The 15506-nt window shown below is 36.3% G+C and overlaps 2 protein-coding genes across 3 annotated transcripts; one reads left to right on the top strand and one right to left on the bottom strand.

The window, feature by feature from the left end:
* Positions 1 to 48: 48 nt before the first annotated feature.
* Positions 49 to 3845, bottom strand: LOC131026529 (glutamate decarboxylase-like). Its single transcript, XM_057956409.1, has 5 exons — positions 3531 to 3845; positions 2652 to 2852; positions 1572 to 2040; positions 1437 to 1489; positions 49 to 641 (listed from the first exon to the last, which is right to left on the bottom strand). The coding sequence occupies exons 1-5, from the start codon at positions 3819 to 3821 to the stop codon at positions 204 to 206; spliced, it is 1452 nt and encodes a 483-aa protein (XP_057812392.1). The 5' UTR covers positions 3822 to 3845; the 3' UTR covers positions 49 to 203.
* Positions 3846 to 5362: 1517 nt separating this feature from the next.
* On the top strand, positions 5363 to 12380 carry LOC131026528 (probable cyclic nucleotide-gated ion channel 20, chloroplastic). Of its 2 annotated transcripts, none has more exons than XM_057956407.1 (14): positions 5363 to 5607; positions 5819 to 5917; positions 6781 to 7279; positions 7761 to 7952; positions 8244 to 8342; positions 8791 to 8928; positions 9100 to 9348; positions 9437 to 9706; positions 9850 to 9995; positions 10149 to 10226; positions 10754 to 10883; positions 10967 to 11213; positions 11285 to 11447; positions 11872 to 12380. In XM_057956407.1, the coding sequence occupies exons 3-14, from the start codon at positions 6794 to 6796 to the stop codon at positions 11981 to 11983; spliced, it is 2310 nt and encodes a 769-aa protein (XP_057812390.1). In that variant the 5' UTR covers positions 5363 to 5607; positions 5819 to 5917; positions 6781 to 6793; the 3' UTR covers positions 11984 to 12380. The 2 variants fall into 2 exon arrangements, with proteins under 2 accessions (XP_057812390.1, XP_057812391.1); XM_057956408.1 differs by having other exon boundaries at positions 5424 to 5627.
* Positions 12381 to 15506: the final 3126 nt, after the last annotated feature.

The following is a 15506-nucleotide window of genomic DNA, read 5'->3' as shown; positions in this document are numbered from 1 at the left end:
AACCCTTCGACCGTAAAGATCTACAGTGAGATTCGAATTCTACGAGCAGCGAAAATTCCATTTTCTTTAGTGCAGTCAATTTCACAACAAACGCAGTAATTTTATACGTTCAGTGCAATGCACGCATGCATCCAACACAACAACATTCAACCTTAACATAAGCAAATTTAATTATCACTCAGAATCTTTGCTGTGAAATATTTCTAGCACACTCCGCTGCTCTTCTTGTCCGAAATCCTCCTCCAGTAGCTGCACACACCTCTCTCAACCTCGACGACGCTCCTCTTCCCGTCTCTCACAGCTGCACGAGGCGGCAGCGCATCAAATTCCTCGACAACTCTCTCCATGTCGGAGACGAGCCTCTCGGCCAGCGTGTGGCTGAAGTCTTCCCGGACCACAATGCGGAGCACTGCAACGTGCTCCGCATTGGGAGGCATGGTGTACGCCGGGACAATCCATCCGAACCTCCTCAGAGATTCGGATATCTGGAAAACCGTGTAGCCGGTGCTGTCCTTGAGCGAGAACGCCACCACGGGCACCCCGACGTCTTTGGAGACGACGTCGAAGCGCCCCGTCTTCGCGATCCCTTCTTTCAGGAGCTTTGCATTTTGCATGCAGTTCTCCATTATGTTTTTGTAGCCCTAATTAACCACAAAAAAAAAAGTTGGATGTTCTTAAATTATAGCTCGAACTTTAACCTTATAGTACTCCCTTCGTCCCATGTAACAAGACCAAGTTTCCTCTTTGGTCTGTCCCACGAAGCAAGATCAGTTTCTAAAAATAGCAAAAAAAATTACTCTTTATTCACTTTTTCACTTTTTCACCTACCACACTTAACACACAAAATAACAATTTCTTAATTCCCGTGCCGAAAAGAACTAGGTCTTGCTTCATGGGACGGAGGGAGTAATTTTGTATGCCGAATTTAAAGAATTTACAAATATATAGCATGTACTTATCTACGTTGTTGACTTAATAGCATGTGTCGAATTATCACAATTTTTTTAATCCATATCAGCTTTAGTTGCCAAATTTTTTGACACAGGCTATTAAGTGAACAACCTAGCTAGATAAATACTGAATATATATATTTGTAATTTTTTTAAATTCCGGTCAAAGAGTTACTACAAGATCAAAGTTCTAACTATAATTTAAGAATATTAATTTTAAAAAATATAAATATGTGCCAAGGTTTAGGCCATAAGTTAATGAGAATCATATAAGATGCATGTTTGAGTGATTGAATATATATATAGATGGTCAAACAAATTCAAAATTAATCAATCCATCAAAGTAATTAAACGATAGATTAACTTGAGTTATGTTTATCTATATATCTATCTATTATATATATCACTCGAAGTAAACACCTGTAAATGAGTTCAAGTTATAACAGAGTAGAGAAAATATGTAATGATTCTTATAAGGAAAACTACCTCAAAGCCAAGTCTTATGAATTGATAGTATTGGGCAATGATCTGGCTAGAACCTGCAGAAAATTCGATAGTAAACGAGTCAAGCTGCAGTAATAATAGGACTTAACACAAGGAGAGTTGATCATGAAAGGTGACCTTTGGAGAAGTTCAAGGTGAAAGTAGGTTGATCGGATCCGAGGTAGTTAATGTGGAAGACAAGGTCGTCGGGCAGGTCGTCGTGGCTCCTCCAGACGACCCACCCGACACCTGCATAGACAAGGCCGTATTTGTGGCCACTCACATTGATGCTCTTCACCAGTGGTAGGCGGAAGTCCCATTCGAGCTCCGGGTGGAGGAATGGGGCAACGAAGCCTCCACTGGCGGCATCAACATGGATCGGGGTGTCCCACCCCGTCTCCATGTTCTTCCTCGTGAGGAGGTCGTTTAGGAGTTTGACATCATCGAATTCTCCGGTGAGAGTGGATCCGAGAATGGCTGCGACGCAGATGGTGTTCTCGTCTACGAGCTCCACGGCCTCGGCCGGATCCATGATGTAATAACCTTCTCTAAGCTTCACCTCCTTCAATTCTACCTCAAAATACCTTGCAAACTTTTCCCAGCAAACCTAAGACCAAATACAACAACAACAAAATGTAGCTAGTCATAGGCAAAACATTGGATTGTTTAATTTGTTTCTTACTAATAAATGCACTTCCCTCACTATCCTAGCTATATATATATGTACTTTTTTTTTCGATTGTAAATTTATCATAAGAAAATGAGAGATCAGAAAGATGGAAATTTTTTATCAAATTTTAACGATCCCCGCCTTCTTATCCCCAAATTAAAAAAAAAACACCATAATGCTTGGGGGGATTATCCACCCTACAACAAACACGTGAAAATTAAGGGTGGAAAAAAGATGAAAATATATGTTTTCTCATCGAAGAGAACGCACCCAAAGAATGTATTGAAAAAATGTAGGATCATCCAAGCCAATATTGTAGCTTACTATATATCTATCTATACCTATTATAAAGGAGCCTTATATATCTATCCCTATTTTTTAATTTATTTTAAGAACAATAGTGTCATACAAGAATCTCTAGCTATGCTCTAACATCACAGAATCTTTATTAATGCAGCAGCAAGATATTGAAATTCTCTTAAAGATCAACACACATTAATTATGATGCAAGTATTAATAGATCATATATATATGAAAACAATATTAACCTGCACATTAGCTCCGGTGACAATGTTGGGATTATGATAGGGTTTGGAGTTTGCTTTCCTCTTTGCTTGCCACTTTCTCTTGAAAGCAAGACCAGCAAGCATTATAGCTTCTGATGATCCCACTGTGCTTACTCCAATGGCTGCTTCTTCGTCGCCGACGGGGGCGTGGAACAGACGTGCTATCATATTCACACATCGATTCTGCATTTTTCAAAATTTGTAGCTCAACAAATTATGCATTATATTCATGATCATACACACCCCAATTCTTCCAAACATAGCCTATCTCTCTCTTTCTTAGTATCTAGAAAGAGATGTTAGATTAGGAAGGCGTTTGACTGAGCTTATAAGCTCCTTAATTAAAATAACTATGAGGCCCCAAAAGAATAAGTTCATCAATAACATAGGTCTCCAACTTCCACGTTTTCCAAAAAATGCTCCACTTCAATTATTAATTTCTCCAAAAACCCTCAAATAATTTTCAAATTTTGATTTATGTCCTCGCTTTACAGAATCTGACGACAGAATAATTAGTGATCAACTCAGACTCACTATTCTCTATCTAAATTATCAACTTTTTTTAAAAAGAATGTTTAGAACTTCGGAATATTCCAATGTCCTTGATTATTTCTATCATTTAATCTAGTTTTGCTTAAAATTCTTATCGCATTAAAATAGTGAGATTAAAGAAATCTTACTCTTAAAAGATAAAATACCAATCATGCATTTTATCAATATGCAGAGTAAACGCACCCTAAAAATGCTAATTATTCCATCGTCGGATTCTATAAAAACACTGAAAGTTGGAGAAACAAATTATGATCGATCCTAATAAAATTGAGAAAAGTAGAGGAAGAATATATGTATATATATATATGCCTGGAGCTCGGTGGTGACAGGATACTCATCCATGTCGACATAGTTCTTGTTAAGGGAGGCCATGATGAGCTGGTCGCACTCGGGCTCCATCCACGTCGTCACGAACGACGCCAGGTTGAGGCGCGGGTTGCCGTCGAGCATCAGCTCATCCTTCACTATCTGATGCGCCGCCTCCTTCGCCATCGCCCCCCTCGGGATCTTGAACCGAGGGAGGGACGCGCAGGCGTATCGAGAGGCGAAGGTGCACCGGAGATTCTCGCCGGAGTCGGCGGCGGCGCTGCTCAACACCATGATCGATGGATGAATGTAAGTTAGCAGTTCAAGGAGCTATCTATCGAGTAGTAATTAATGAGTGAGGAATTAATGCGTTATTATATTATATAGATATAGATATAGATAAAAAAAAAATAGATATTAGTGTGTGTAAGAAGTTGTTGGGATTCCAAAGTTGTGAGAGAATGCCATGTAGCAATTGCATGCACCTCTGAAACGTGCCGGATAAACTCGCCACTATCATTATTAATATTATTTAATTTGGTGACGGATCTAGAATTTTAAATGTGGAGAAGCAATGTTAAAAGTAGTTTATTTTGTAAAATTGTTTGAATAGGTTGTGTACTATATTGGGTCTAGTTTAAACTAAGAAACTATAGTAATACCTTAAAATGGAATGATATAGTTCGATTATCTAGTGTCTCATAATTTTATGTGTGTCACTGTGTCACATGCTTATATCTAAGGATGCGATGAAATTGATAACAAAAAGAGTATTTTGTTTCCTAACTCAAGAATCCAAGACTCAAGCTAAGAGCTTGAGAAGCTATCGCCATTTTTCTCCATTTTTTCGAATAGATACTCGTCTTTTTTAATTTGGGTTGAGATAAGGAAAAGCCCAAATTAAGCCCAACAAAAAGTAAGGGCTAAGGGAAGGGCCCTCTCTCGGTCCACTAGTGCAATTTTCATTTTATTTTAATATCTTTGTATAATTATCAATTTTCGAGAAATTAATATTATCGTGACTATGATGAAGTGACAAATTAAATATCATTATAACTAGTCGAAGTAGACATCCAAATACATTATTTAGTACATCGACCGCTCACATTAACGTTAACATTAAGATAATTAATAATTATGTGAAAAATTAAAACAATTGAAAATTCGTATATTCAAAGCGCAATTTACCCCAATTATGGCTCAGCAACCGCTCCTCCCTAAGAAAGATAATTTCAGATGGATTTCCTCCGCGCTGGCGTTCTTAGACTGAACGTGAATGTTTCTCTCCATGATGAAGTGGTTGTTGTTAGTGTTGGCTTTCGAGTTAGGGGTCGGGTGGTGGCAATGGCTACTCGCCGTGTTGGGAGAACTGAGACCACCCTTATGGGAGAACTACACGCCATGCTATTTGGAATTGGGTATTGCATGGAGCACGATCTTGGTCCGATTGAAGTACATTATGATTCTGTCCTAGCAGCGTATGTGGTTTAAGAGGAGCATAAAGGAATGAACTTGCTACGTGACGAGATCTTCGAGGTTTTTCTGCACGTTAAAGAATACACAATCTTAAATTTTATCATATATGTAAAGAGACTAATTGAGCTACTCATTATTCGAAGAAGTTCACTACTTAATCGAATGGTATAATGATTTGGATGACAGATTTCTTCGATCTAACTCACAAATATTGTTTACCCTGATTTAATATACAACAATCTATTTTCCCTCCCAAAAACAATCTCATTTACTTTCTTGAAAAATGAAAATAGCATAATTCTCATTTACAATAATTACAACAATAAATAAGTAAAATCACATCTCAACTCAAGTGGGATATGAGAGAGAGAAGACGACAAGAGAAGCAACATGGTAGACTACGCCAATCAGCGGCACTTCGTTAGCAGTCGGCACTGCGCTACGAATTTCTCAAAGGAGGCTGCCGCCAATCTTCCGCATCGCAACAACCAAAAATGGGCTTCCATTTTGGCCTCCATCGCCACCGCCAACACAAACACACACACGCACGGCTGTGTGCGTTTCTTGCTCTGTCCCTACGAGTACGACTTGGCCAACTTGGTTGGTACGTCTCTTGCTTTACGGGTCAGCGCCTCAAGTCTTTCTTTACCCAATTCATATTTTTTTTATCTACACACTGAAATTCTTGACCACCATTGCAAAATCAACGCCTTTCACTCTCTGCTCTCACGGTCTCACCTCTTCAAGTCTTGGCTTTTCCACTGCTCTGCATTTAAAAAAAAAAAAATTATTTTCCACCTTGATTTTCTTGACAGTCGTTGCTTTTCTGGGAGTGCTTAAAGATTGGTTTTTTATTTATATGGTGAGCTGAATTTTGAGTTTTGATTGCATCGTTGGTCAACTTACTGCAGCAGGTAATTGATTTTTTTTCCCCTTTGCCTTTTCTGGGTTCGTTTTTGTTGTGATGAATGTGCAGTGGGCTGGTCTTTTTTAGTGGGAATTAGACGTTTCTTTTTTTTTTTTTTTTTGGTTGCATGATTTTTTTTCTTGAATCTACTTGTGAATTTGGTCAACATAGCCTATGTTATGTGAAAAGGCAAGTGATGTTTGCATTTTGTTTAATTGTGTGTATGGTTCATGCTGCTACTGTGAGTTACAGTTGCTTGTTTCATGCTTTTCTTTTCTTTTTCTTTTTTTAATCTTTTTTTTTTGGTGGTTAGAGTAAATTGTGAAATAATGGATGTTGGAATATAATAGAAAGCAGAAATTGTAAAAGGCCACTTGCAGAATTTCATGTAAAATTTCGAATTTGAGATTTTTAGAAGACAAGTTTTCTATGATTCGGTTTGATGATAGGGTGCTTTTGCACAAAAAACCGATAATTTGATGATTTTATAAGAAAGAAAAAGATATTTTTTTTGCTTGGTTGGGGGGGGGGGGGGCTTAAGCACCCCCTCTTACTGTGTTCACCATTGGCTTTAACATGGAAGCTGCCTGCAATTGATTATGGAATAGGAATAAGTGGAGGAAGAGAGAAATGGTATGATAAGAATTTATAAAAAATTTAAAGGGGGGATCAGTGTACATATGTGTTGCTGGTTTATAGATGAGTTCATGTGAAGAGGGTGATTATTGTAACTCCAGGAATCGAAATGTTGAATTGTGACTTAACATCCTTAGCTCTCAAGAATTCATGTTTTTATTGTGATGTTTGATGGCAGCTCTTCCCATAGTTATTTCTATCTTTTAACCAACGAAAAACTAATTGGTTTTTTAGGTATATTTGAGAAATGAGTGCTTCTGAAAGAGATGAGATACCTATGCTACCAATTGCAAGCTTAAAGTCGGATGCTGGGGATGACTCCGGAAGTAGAGGCTTGTCAACCAGAACGAGGAGTGCATCGATGTCCATCCCTTCAAACTCCATGGATTCTACAGAATACGAGCCAAGTCTTGTGGGTTTCACCGGTCCTTTGAGAAATGCAAGACGAGGTCCTGACACGCAGATGAGCGGCCCTTTATATGCAAACCGCAACCAGGAGTTTGTCTTTCAGCCTCCTAAAGGTGCGCTACGCCAAAAAGCAACCGAGCCCAAAGTAGATCGGACTGAAAAAATTGGTTGGCCAGCAGAGGATTATATGGGTAAAAACGAGCATCTTTTGAGGTCAGGGCAGCTGGGGATGTGCAACGATCCATACTGCACGACCTGCCCGATGTATTACAATGTTAAGGGGCGACCCAAGCCTTCAAGAACAACGGAGATATTTGATGCAAAGGTACTAAAAGTTATGACACGAGATCCAGGAGCGTTACGATGTGAAAAAACTTTTTTTGTATTTCTAGGGGTGGAGCTGTGTTTGAATCTAAGATCTTTTTTTGTTGAAATTACAGATGCTTTTTTCATGAGGTTGGTAGGTTGGAAATGGTTTTACAATGACAAAACAGACGTCTACATCTTTTTCGTTTAGTAGCACTGGAATCTCGGCCTCATGCATTTCGTCTGTCAACCATTACATGTTGTTGGATAAGTCTGAATCATGCAATTCCCAGTCAACTAAGGCTGTTCGATTGTGTTCCTTAGGATAGATAGCCCGTTACTATATATTCATCATTTTAATACTTGGTAATTGCATGAATCATTTTCTTCTCAGTTCTCTTGATAACCAAACTTCTGAGTTGTGCACACTATCGAGCTGTGCTAATGTTCAACGAGTCTCATTTATTAGTTTTGGTGTTAATATGATAAATTTGTCACAGTTCCACAATATGTTACATGGAGATGGAAAAGGTTGGGCTAAGAGAATGTGGTCCTTTCTGTTTCCGTATATTCCCGGAGTCATGAACCCCCACACGCTATTTGTTCAGCGGTGGAACCAGTTCTTCGTCATTGCTTGCTCATTTGCAGTTTTTTTGGACCCAATGTTCTTCTTCCTGTTAACCGTGCAGAAGGTAAGCTTTTTAAAGCAAGTTGCTCTTGTTTTTGTTACTCCATTCTCATCTTCTCATCATTAAATTCATTGGGATGCTATTAAATAAACAGTTTCTACCATAAGTACATAAGAATTCTCATATGTACTACTTCAAAGTGTGGTAAACACAACTTTCCCTCTCCAAACCTTTTATATTCTTGTAAATTTCATTGCGTTGGTCTTCATTTCCAAAATTGTCGTAACCTTGTATGTATATAATTTCAGAAAGCGACAAACTCGTATAAATCTGAACATCACTATTTTTACCCAGGAGAGCAAGTGCATAATACTAAATGGGCCGATGACAACAGCATTGGTCGTCTTGAGGAGCATGACTGACTTCATTTACTTGCTCCATATCCTCCTTCAGGTACATGCTTTCCCTTACCACTCCATCGAATCCTTTGGTCGCTCCTTTGTTTCCCTAGCCTGTATGGTTGGGTACTCAATCATTTTTGACAGTAATAACATTACCTTATTCTCTTAGTTCTCTTGCAGTACTCAGATAATACACGTGAAGGAAGATAATATTATGATAACTTTCAATTTGCCTATCCCAATCTGGAAACGGGATATGTTAACTAAACTTTCGAACAATTACAGTAGTGGTTAGTGAAAATGGGTGTTTCAGTCCTACCTTAAGCAAGTTGTCCAAATTTTTCTCTCTTTTTTTCTTGGAGAAACTTCGAAATCCAAATACTTACAGACCAAAAAAACTATCTTTGGGGGAAAGACAAAGTAGTAATGAATAATGATGCTTCTTTTCTTCTTTTTTTAAACATCTTTTACAAGTGAAGATGCCTCATTGTTTTTTGCAGTTCAGGCTAGCTTATGTTGCTCCTGAGTCCAGAAGTGCTGGATCTGGTGATTTAGTCGATGACCCTAAAAAGATTGCCCGTAATTATCTCCGTGGATACTTTGTTGTCGATTTCTTCGTTGTACTGCCTCTGCCACAGGTAACTAGTCTGTCCTGTTTCTGCCGGTCTGCTGCTTGAGTATATGACTATATTCTAATCTCTGCAAAAGAATATATGTATATAATATATTCTCGTGTTTATAGCAATATCTTGGACCAGCATGATATTGATAACGATTTGTTTTTTTTGGGGTCTTTTTTTGGTCTGTAGATTATCATATTATTGCTCGTACCTGGCTCAATTGGATCATCTGGCGCTAATTATGCAAAAAATCTTCTTCGAGCAGCAATCCTCATACAGTATATTCCGAGGCTGTGGAGATTCTTACCTTTGGTTGCCGGTCCATCTCCAACGGGCTTCATCTTTGAATCACCCTGGGCAAATTTTGTCATCAATCTTCTTACCTTTGTTTTGGCAAGCCATGTAGTCGGCTCGTGCTGGTATCTCTTTGGCCTACAGGTTCGACTGCTATGTTACGAGCATCATTCTTTGCCTTCTTTCAAGTTTCAAGCGTTGCCTGACTTTCTCTAGATGTACTTCAATGTAGAGGGTTAATCAATGTTTCCGAGACGCTTGTGGTAACAGCAACATGACAAAATCGGACTGTATGATGTTCATCGACTGCGGACACGGAAATGTTGCCGAGCGGTTCAAGAATTATAATGATTCATGGACGATTTGGAAGAACAATGAGAATGCAACTGCATGTTTCGGGAAAGATGGTTTTGACTACGGGATTTATGAGAATGCTGTCAATCTAACCACTTACAGAAGCTTAGTTAAAAGATACGTGTACTCGTTGTTTTGGGGGTTCCAGGTATCTTTACGCAACGCCATCATGTTATTTCTATGTAGATTCCCTGCTTTCCTCACTTTTTGAGAAACGAACACGAGCCCTTAACCTAATCCGAGGATGATTTTTCGACTGACACATATCCATTCTTGTGAATCTTTACGAAGCAAATTAGTACCCTGGCGGGGAACCAAGTTCCGAGCTACTTCGAGTGGGAAGTTGTCTTCACCATGTCGATCATAGGGATCGGTCTCCTGCTTTTCGCTTGGCTTATTGGAAATATGCAGAATTTTCTGCAGGCTCTTGGACGCAGGTACAACACGAACCTCGAGACACGAAACTTGAATTTTGTATCTTCAATCAATCTAGCTTCAAGTATAGTTGATGAATTCTCCTATCAGCTACTTTTCCCATTTGCTTTCAGTTTAGTGAAAAAATTTCGTTTTTTTTTTTCTTTTTCCGTCAGGAGGTTAGAAATGTCTCTCAGGCGCCGTGATGTCGAGCAGTGGATGAGTCATCGTCGATTTCCTGAAAAACTACGGAGGTTCCGTATTATTTTGCTGAAGGATGATTATGGCTCTTATTCCATTTATCTATAAAGGATTCTTTCTTTTCAAACCTCTCTCAAACTGCCTAATTTTATACTGATTGTGCCTATATTCACGAACTTTCACCCAATACTAATTTTGCACATGAACTAAAGATTCTGTCTTCAAGTACACGAACGTTTAGTTCTGAATTTTCACATGGTTATCAATTTCTGACGAATTAATGCTGTTGTGGCTAGTTGAAGTGGCGTAGACGTGTAGTACATCAGCCGTTTTTAAGCCATGTGGGCATTTTAGGCGTGCCTCAGCATTAACTTGGAGGGAATTGTCAGCCGAGTGAAAATTCAGAACAATTGAAAGTTTGTGTAATTGGAGGCAGAAATTTTAGTTCACGTGCAAAACCAGAATTTGGTGAAAGTTCGTTTATTTAGGCGCAATTACGCCTTTTATATAATATAAGAGCTCATAGCAGTGAGAAAATTGTAGCCTTGCCTCATGCTGTATTGGATGCATGTCAATGCAGCCTAGTTCGAGATTCGGAGCGCTTCACTTGGGCTGCAACGAGGGGCGTAAACGAAGAAACGCTGATGGAAAACTTGCCGGAAGATCTTCAACAAGATATAAGGCGCCATCTCTTCAAGTTTGCCAATAACGTAAGTTTCATTACATAGCGTATTTGTTTAAGATCATATTTAGTCAAACATCGTTTAATTTTGTGTATCTGCCGTTGTTGCAGGTCCGAATCTTCCAACTACTGGACGAACCTATCATAGATGCCATACGCGAGAAGCTGAAGACGAAAACATATATCAAAGGCAGTAACATCATGGTTCGTGGTGGCCTCATTAACAAAATGGTTTTCATAATTCGGGGAAAGATGGTGAGCGAGGGAGAAGACGGGATTCAATCTTCCTTGTCCAAAGGGGATGTCTGCGGAGAAGAACTTCTTACCTGGTGCCTCGAGCATTCTTCGATTATTAAAGGTATAATCGTGCAATTGCTGCCTCCCTTCTAGCTGTTGCTCACGAAATCGAGTTTCTCTCTGATTTTTCAGATGGGAAACGAGGTAGGATCCCGGGACATAGATTGTTGAGCAACAGGAAGGTAACGTGCTTGACAAACGTCGAAGCCTTCGTTCTGCGCGGTGCTGATCTTGAAGAAGTGACGAGCCACTTCGCGAGATTCTTGAGAAGTCCACGCGTCGAGGGTGCCATTAGGTAATCTACTACACTCATCGAATTCATTCGATAAATATCTGAAAGTTGCATAGTTTGCAAGTTGTTCTCCCTGGTTGATGCGTGTTATTAACTCGCGTCATAACTAGGCTTACCAACGAGCCAAACAATAGCTGGCTCAGGCTCGAGCTCAGCTCGTCTAACTTTTATTTAGGATGGAGCTTGATTCGAGCTTTTTTTAGTTTAAATCTAGCTCACGTTGGATCAAGCTAACGTCGAGCTCGGCTCATTAATCAAACAATCAAATTGCATCTTTTTCAAATCAAGATCTATATATTTTCATCTTTTTTCGAGTGCAGTTAATTTCATGGATAATGCAATGACTTTATACGTTCAGTGCAGTGATCTCGTGCTCATTTATAGTCGTAGATGTATTTGTTTCAACTCAATACACCTTGCGCTGCAGGTACGAGTCGCCCTACTGGCGCGGGCTTGCAGCCCGACGAATCCAAGTGGCGTGGAGGTACCGAAAGAAGCGAATAAATCGCGCAGACTCCTCAAGCCCACCGCATAACTAGGCACCACATCCACGTTATCAACGCTCCGCCCCTCTCCTCTCCTCTACGCATCACGGCTGCGCTGCTGCACGAGCCGCTGCTCGGTCGACATCGCGTGTACAGATGATGATCCACACACAATGGAGGTGTGTTGGTGGAGCAGATGGTGAAGTAATATTGCTGGTAGAATATTAGTTTTGAGTTTTATTGTTTGCATTTAGTAGGCAGAGAAATGTTTGCCATTATTTTGAGTAGTGAATAAATGTGTGATCTGTTTTGGAGCCAAAAGGTGTTGGACCAAAGTTAGAGATTGCATTATTGTAATTAAAGATGTGTTACAGAATAGGTGAGAATTGTATTACTTGGACAGCTTGTCCTCAAATTTAAGGTTGCATGCTCTCTTTCATCACCTGTCAAATTATTATTTTTTTTTCCCTCAATTATTCACTTCATTTTATTTTATTTTATTTTCTAATAAAAACCCGCAACAACGGGATAAACACACTTGAGATTCAGTGTACCAAATTAACTTGGGTTTTCTTTCAAATAGAATCTTCGATTATAATTTTGTATGCTTTAGTTCAATTTTATTATTATTATTAATTAGGATTTATTTCATTTAATTAGAGCATACAATTATTTTTTATCATTTAATTTTACTTTTATTATTTAGTATCATTATTAGGGTTGATAATTAAAGTAAGGGTATGTAAATGTTTAGAATACAAATTAAGTATAGTTCATAATATTAAAGTACACTCTCTCCGTCCCACACTAATAGGTCTCATTTCCTTATTTGAACGTCCTGTTTTAATAGGTCACTTTTTAAAATAAAAAGTCAATACATAATAAATATATATCTTCATAACTTATTATTTATATCTTATGCATTGTGACTCACACATAATCATCTCTCTTTTCATTTTTCTCTCTTACTCTCTCACGTATTTTATTATAAATTATTTGTTTCATAACATCTGTGCTCAGCTCTTGTGGCCTATTAGTATGGGACGGAAGGAATAATATTTTATTTTTATAAAAAATATTATTAAAATAATAGATATAATAACAAACATAGTAATACATACACATAAAATTGTGGGATACTACAGGTTCAACAATGTTTGGTTTCTTGGATTATCTCGGATATTAATTAATTATTCGAATAATCCCACATCCTATTATAATGCTGCATTTGACTTCGTGTTTTAGTATAATAATAAAATGGTCTAGTTAATACATGATAAATTGATAATATTATCGATATCATATATTACAATAGTTATGATATTAATTTTAAAATATGAGAGAGATCTAAAGAAAGTGAAACAACAATATAAAATCGAAGAATTAGATTGTTCCACGGGTGCATTCACGCATGTTTATGGCCTATGAAATAATTAGTAGTTATGACTAAATCTATAGGAAGATTAATAGGTTGTTAAACAATGTAAATTTAATTTGATAATGATTGTATGTATTTGAAGCTTGAGATCATTATGAAGGCATATATTTTTCTATGTGCTTTTAATTACATTTATAAACAATTAATCTTTTTCTAACTATTAATATCCAATTATTCAAATGGATACTATCACTAAATTTATGATCCCCATTGATATCTAACACAATTTATTACAAATATTCTTACATATATCGATCATAGGAAGATTAATAATTACAAATTTATTACAAATTTATGAAATAATTAGTTGTTATGACTAAATCTATAGGAAGATTAATAGGTTGTTAAAAAATGTAAATTTAATTTGATAATGATTGTATGTATTTGAAGCTTGAGATCATTATGAAGGCATATATTTTTCTATGTGCTTTTAATTACATTTATAAACAATTATAGTTAATATTTTTCTAACTATTAATATCCAATTATTCAAATGGATATAGGCACTACTATCACTAAATTTATGATCCCCATTGATATCTAACACAATTTATTACAAATATTCTTACATATATCGATCATAAGATCATAAATCACAGAATACTTCAATAAATTACTCAACCCTATTTATAAATCTATATGCATTAGGTTTATGTATAGTTATTATTAGGGGCCAAATAACGAAAAAGATGGAGAGAAATGAGCAGAAAAAAATTAATCCTATAGGTAGGGCCGGGGATGTACCATCTTAGACTTTTATTTAATTCAATTTGAAATATTTGTACTATACGCAATGTATTTTAATTGGAAGAGACATATATAATTAATGGGATAATTGCGTTTAAATACATGAACTTTCATCGAATTATAGTTTTGTACATAAATGAAAATTTGTGTTTCCAAATATATATATGAATCTTCAAATATATTGTTTTGATCTTTCACACTATTGTAAAGTTTCGACGAATTATTATCGTGGATAGATGAAGTGGTAAATTAATGTTATCGTGACATGTTGAAATGGCGTAAGCACTCAACTACATTGTTTAATATATCGACCATTTAAGTAATGTAAATATTTTAGTTGTCCACCTCAACATTAATTTGGAGATGATTGATAATAATATGAACACATACTTTTGTGCAACTTGTTGCACCTAATATCATTCAGAAATCAGTTGCACGGGAGAGTGCCTCTAATATGAAAAATCAGAATGATCGAAAATTCGTGTATTTAGAAACATAAATTTTAATTAATATACAAACCAAAAGTTGGTTATATATATTTTTATCAACAAACCTTTAAATTCCTACAAATAAGTAGCTTAAAGGCTCTAGATCACAAAAATCTATGTAGTAATTAATTTAATCTTTGAACACAGTCGCGATTAATTAGAAAAATTATACGTTACTCCTACTATTGTTATTTTTTATGTTACTATTAATTTTTATTTTTTGAATGAGTTTTTTATATGATGGAGGCTCCACTGTGGTGACATTTATGACAGTATTACACTTATTATCACGATAAATGTAACGCGTAATTGGAAATAAATAATTTAATGTGTTACAACAATATATCGCTCGGAATTATCTCAACTTTATGTCATATTAATTATTGTAATAAATTCTGCAAGTTCTTACAACATACAAGTGAAATCACATACTCCATCATATATAGTATTTAATTAACATTTTAGTATTATATAATGCCTAAAAAACCAACACTTTAGTATATTAATTATTTTAAAAAAATCAAATTTGATTCATGAAAAAACATTTAATATAAGTTCGTGGCAAGATCTTTAATATGATATAAAAATTATTAAAAATAAATTAAAAATGAATAGGTTATGATCATTTTAAATTTTAAAATGTTTTATTTTTTCTATCTTCAATTAAATTTTACAAGTTTTTTTATTTATATTTGTCTATAAAAATATTTTTATTAATTATTATTCCGCATAATATTCTATAATAATAATGGGTAATGCTAATTTTTATTATCAAATAATTTAAAATTATTTAATAACAATAATCATCATTGCACTTTATACAAAGTTGAAAATTTACGTTTTCAAACCGAGATTTTATAAAGAAATTAATGTTAATTATTTTATTTTAAAAACATATTTTGTA

The sequence above is a fragment of the Salvia miltiorrhiza genome, chromosome 5, assembly GCF_028751815.1.
Source record: "Salvia miltiorrhiza cultivar Shanhuang (shh) chromosome 5, IMPLAD_Smil_shh, whole genome shotgun sequence".
Taxonomy (NCBI): domain Eukaryota; kingdom Viridiplantae; phylum Streptophyta; class Magnoliopsida; order Lamiales; family Lamiaceae; genus Salvia; species Salvia miltiorrhiza.
This window is presented reverse-complemented; position numbering and strand designations above follow the sequence as displayed.

Bases quoted from the DNA above. Each gene is read 5' to 3' on its own strand.
- LOC131026528 (XM_057956407.1), top strand. From the start codon at position 6,794: ATGAGTGCTTCTGAAAGAGATGAGATACCTATGCTACCAATTGCAAGC. The intron at 7,280-7,760 runs GTACTAAAAGTT...AATTTGTCACAG, and splicing joins CGGAGATATTTGATGCAAAG to TTCCACAATATGTTACATGG. The intron at 9,707-9,849 runs GTATCTTTACGC...ATCTTTACGAAG, and splicing joins CGTTGTTTTGGGGGTTCCAG to CAAATTAGTACCCTGGCGGG.
- LOC131026529 (XM_057956409.1), bottom strand. From the start codon at position 3,821: ATGGTGTTGAGCAGCGCCGCCGCCGACTCCGGCGAGAATCTCCGGTGC. The intron at 2,853-3,530 runs GCATATATATAT...TGAAAAATGCAG, and splicing joins CTGTCACCACCGAGCTCCAG to AATCGATGTGTGAATATGAT. The intron at 1,490-1,571 runs GTCACCTTTCAT...AATTTTCTGCAG, and splicing joins CACCTTGAACTTCTCCAAAG to GTTCTAGCCAGATCATTGCC.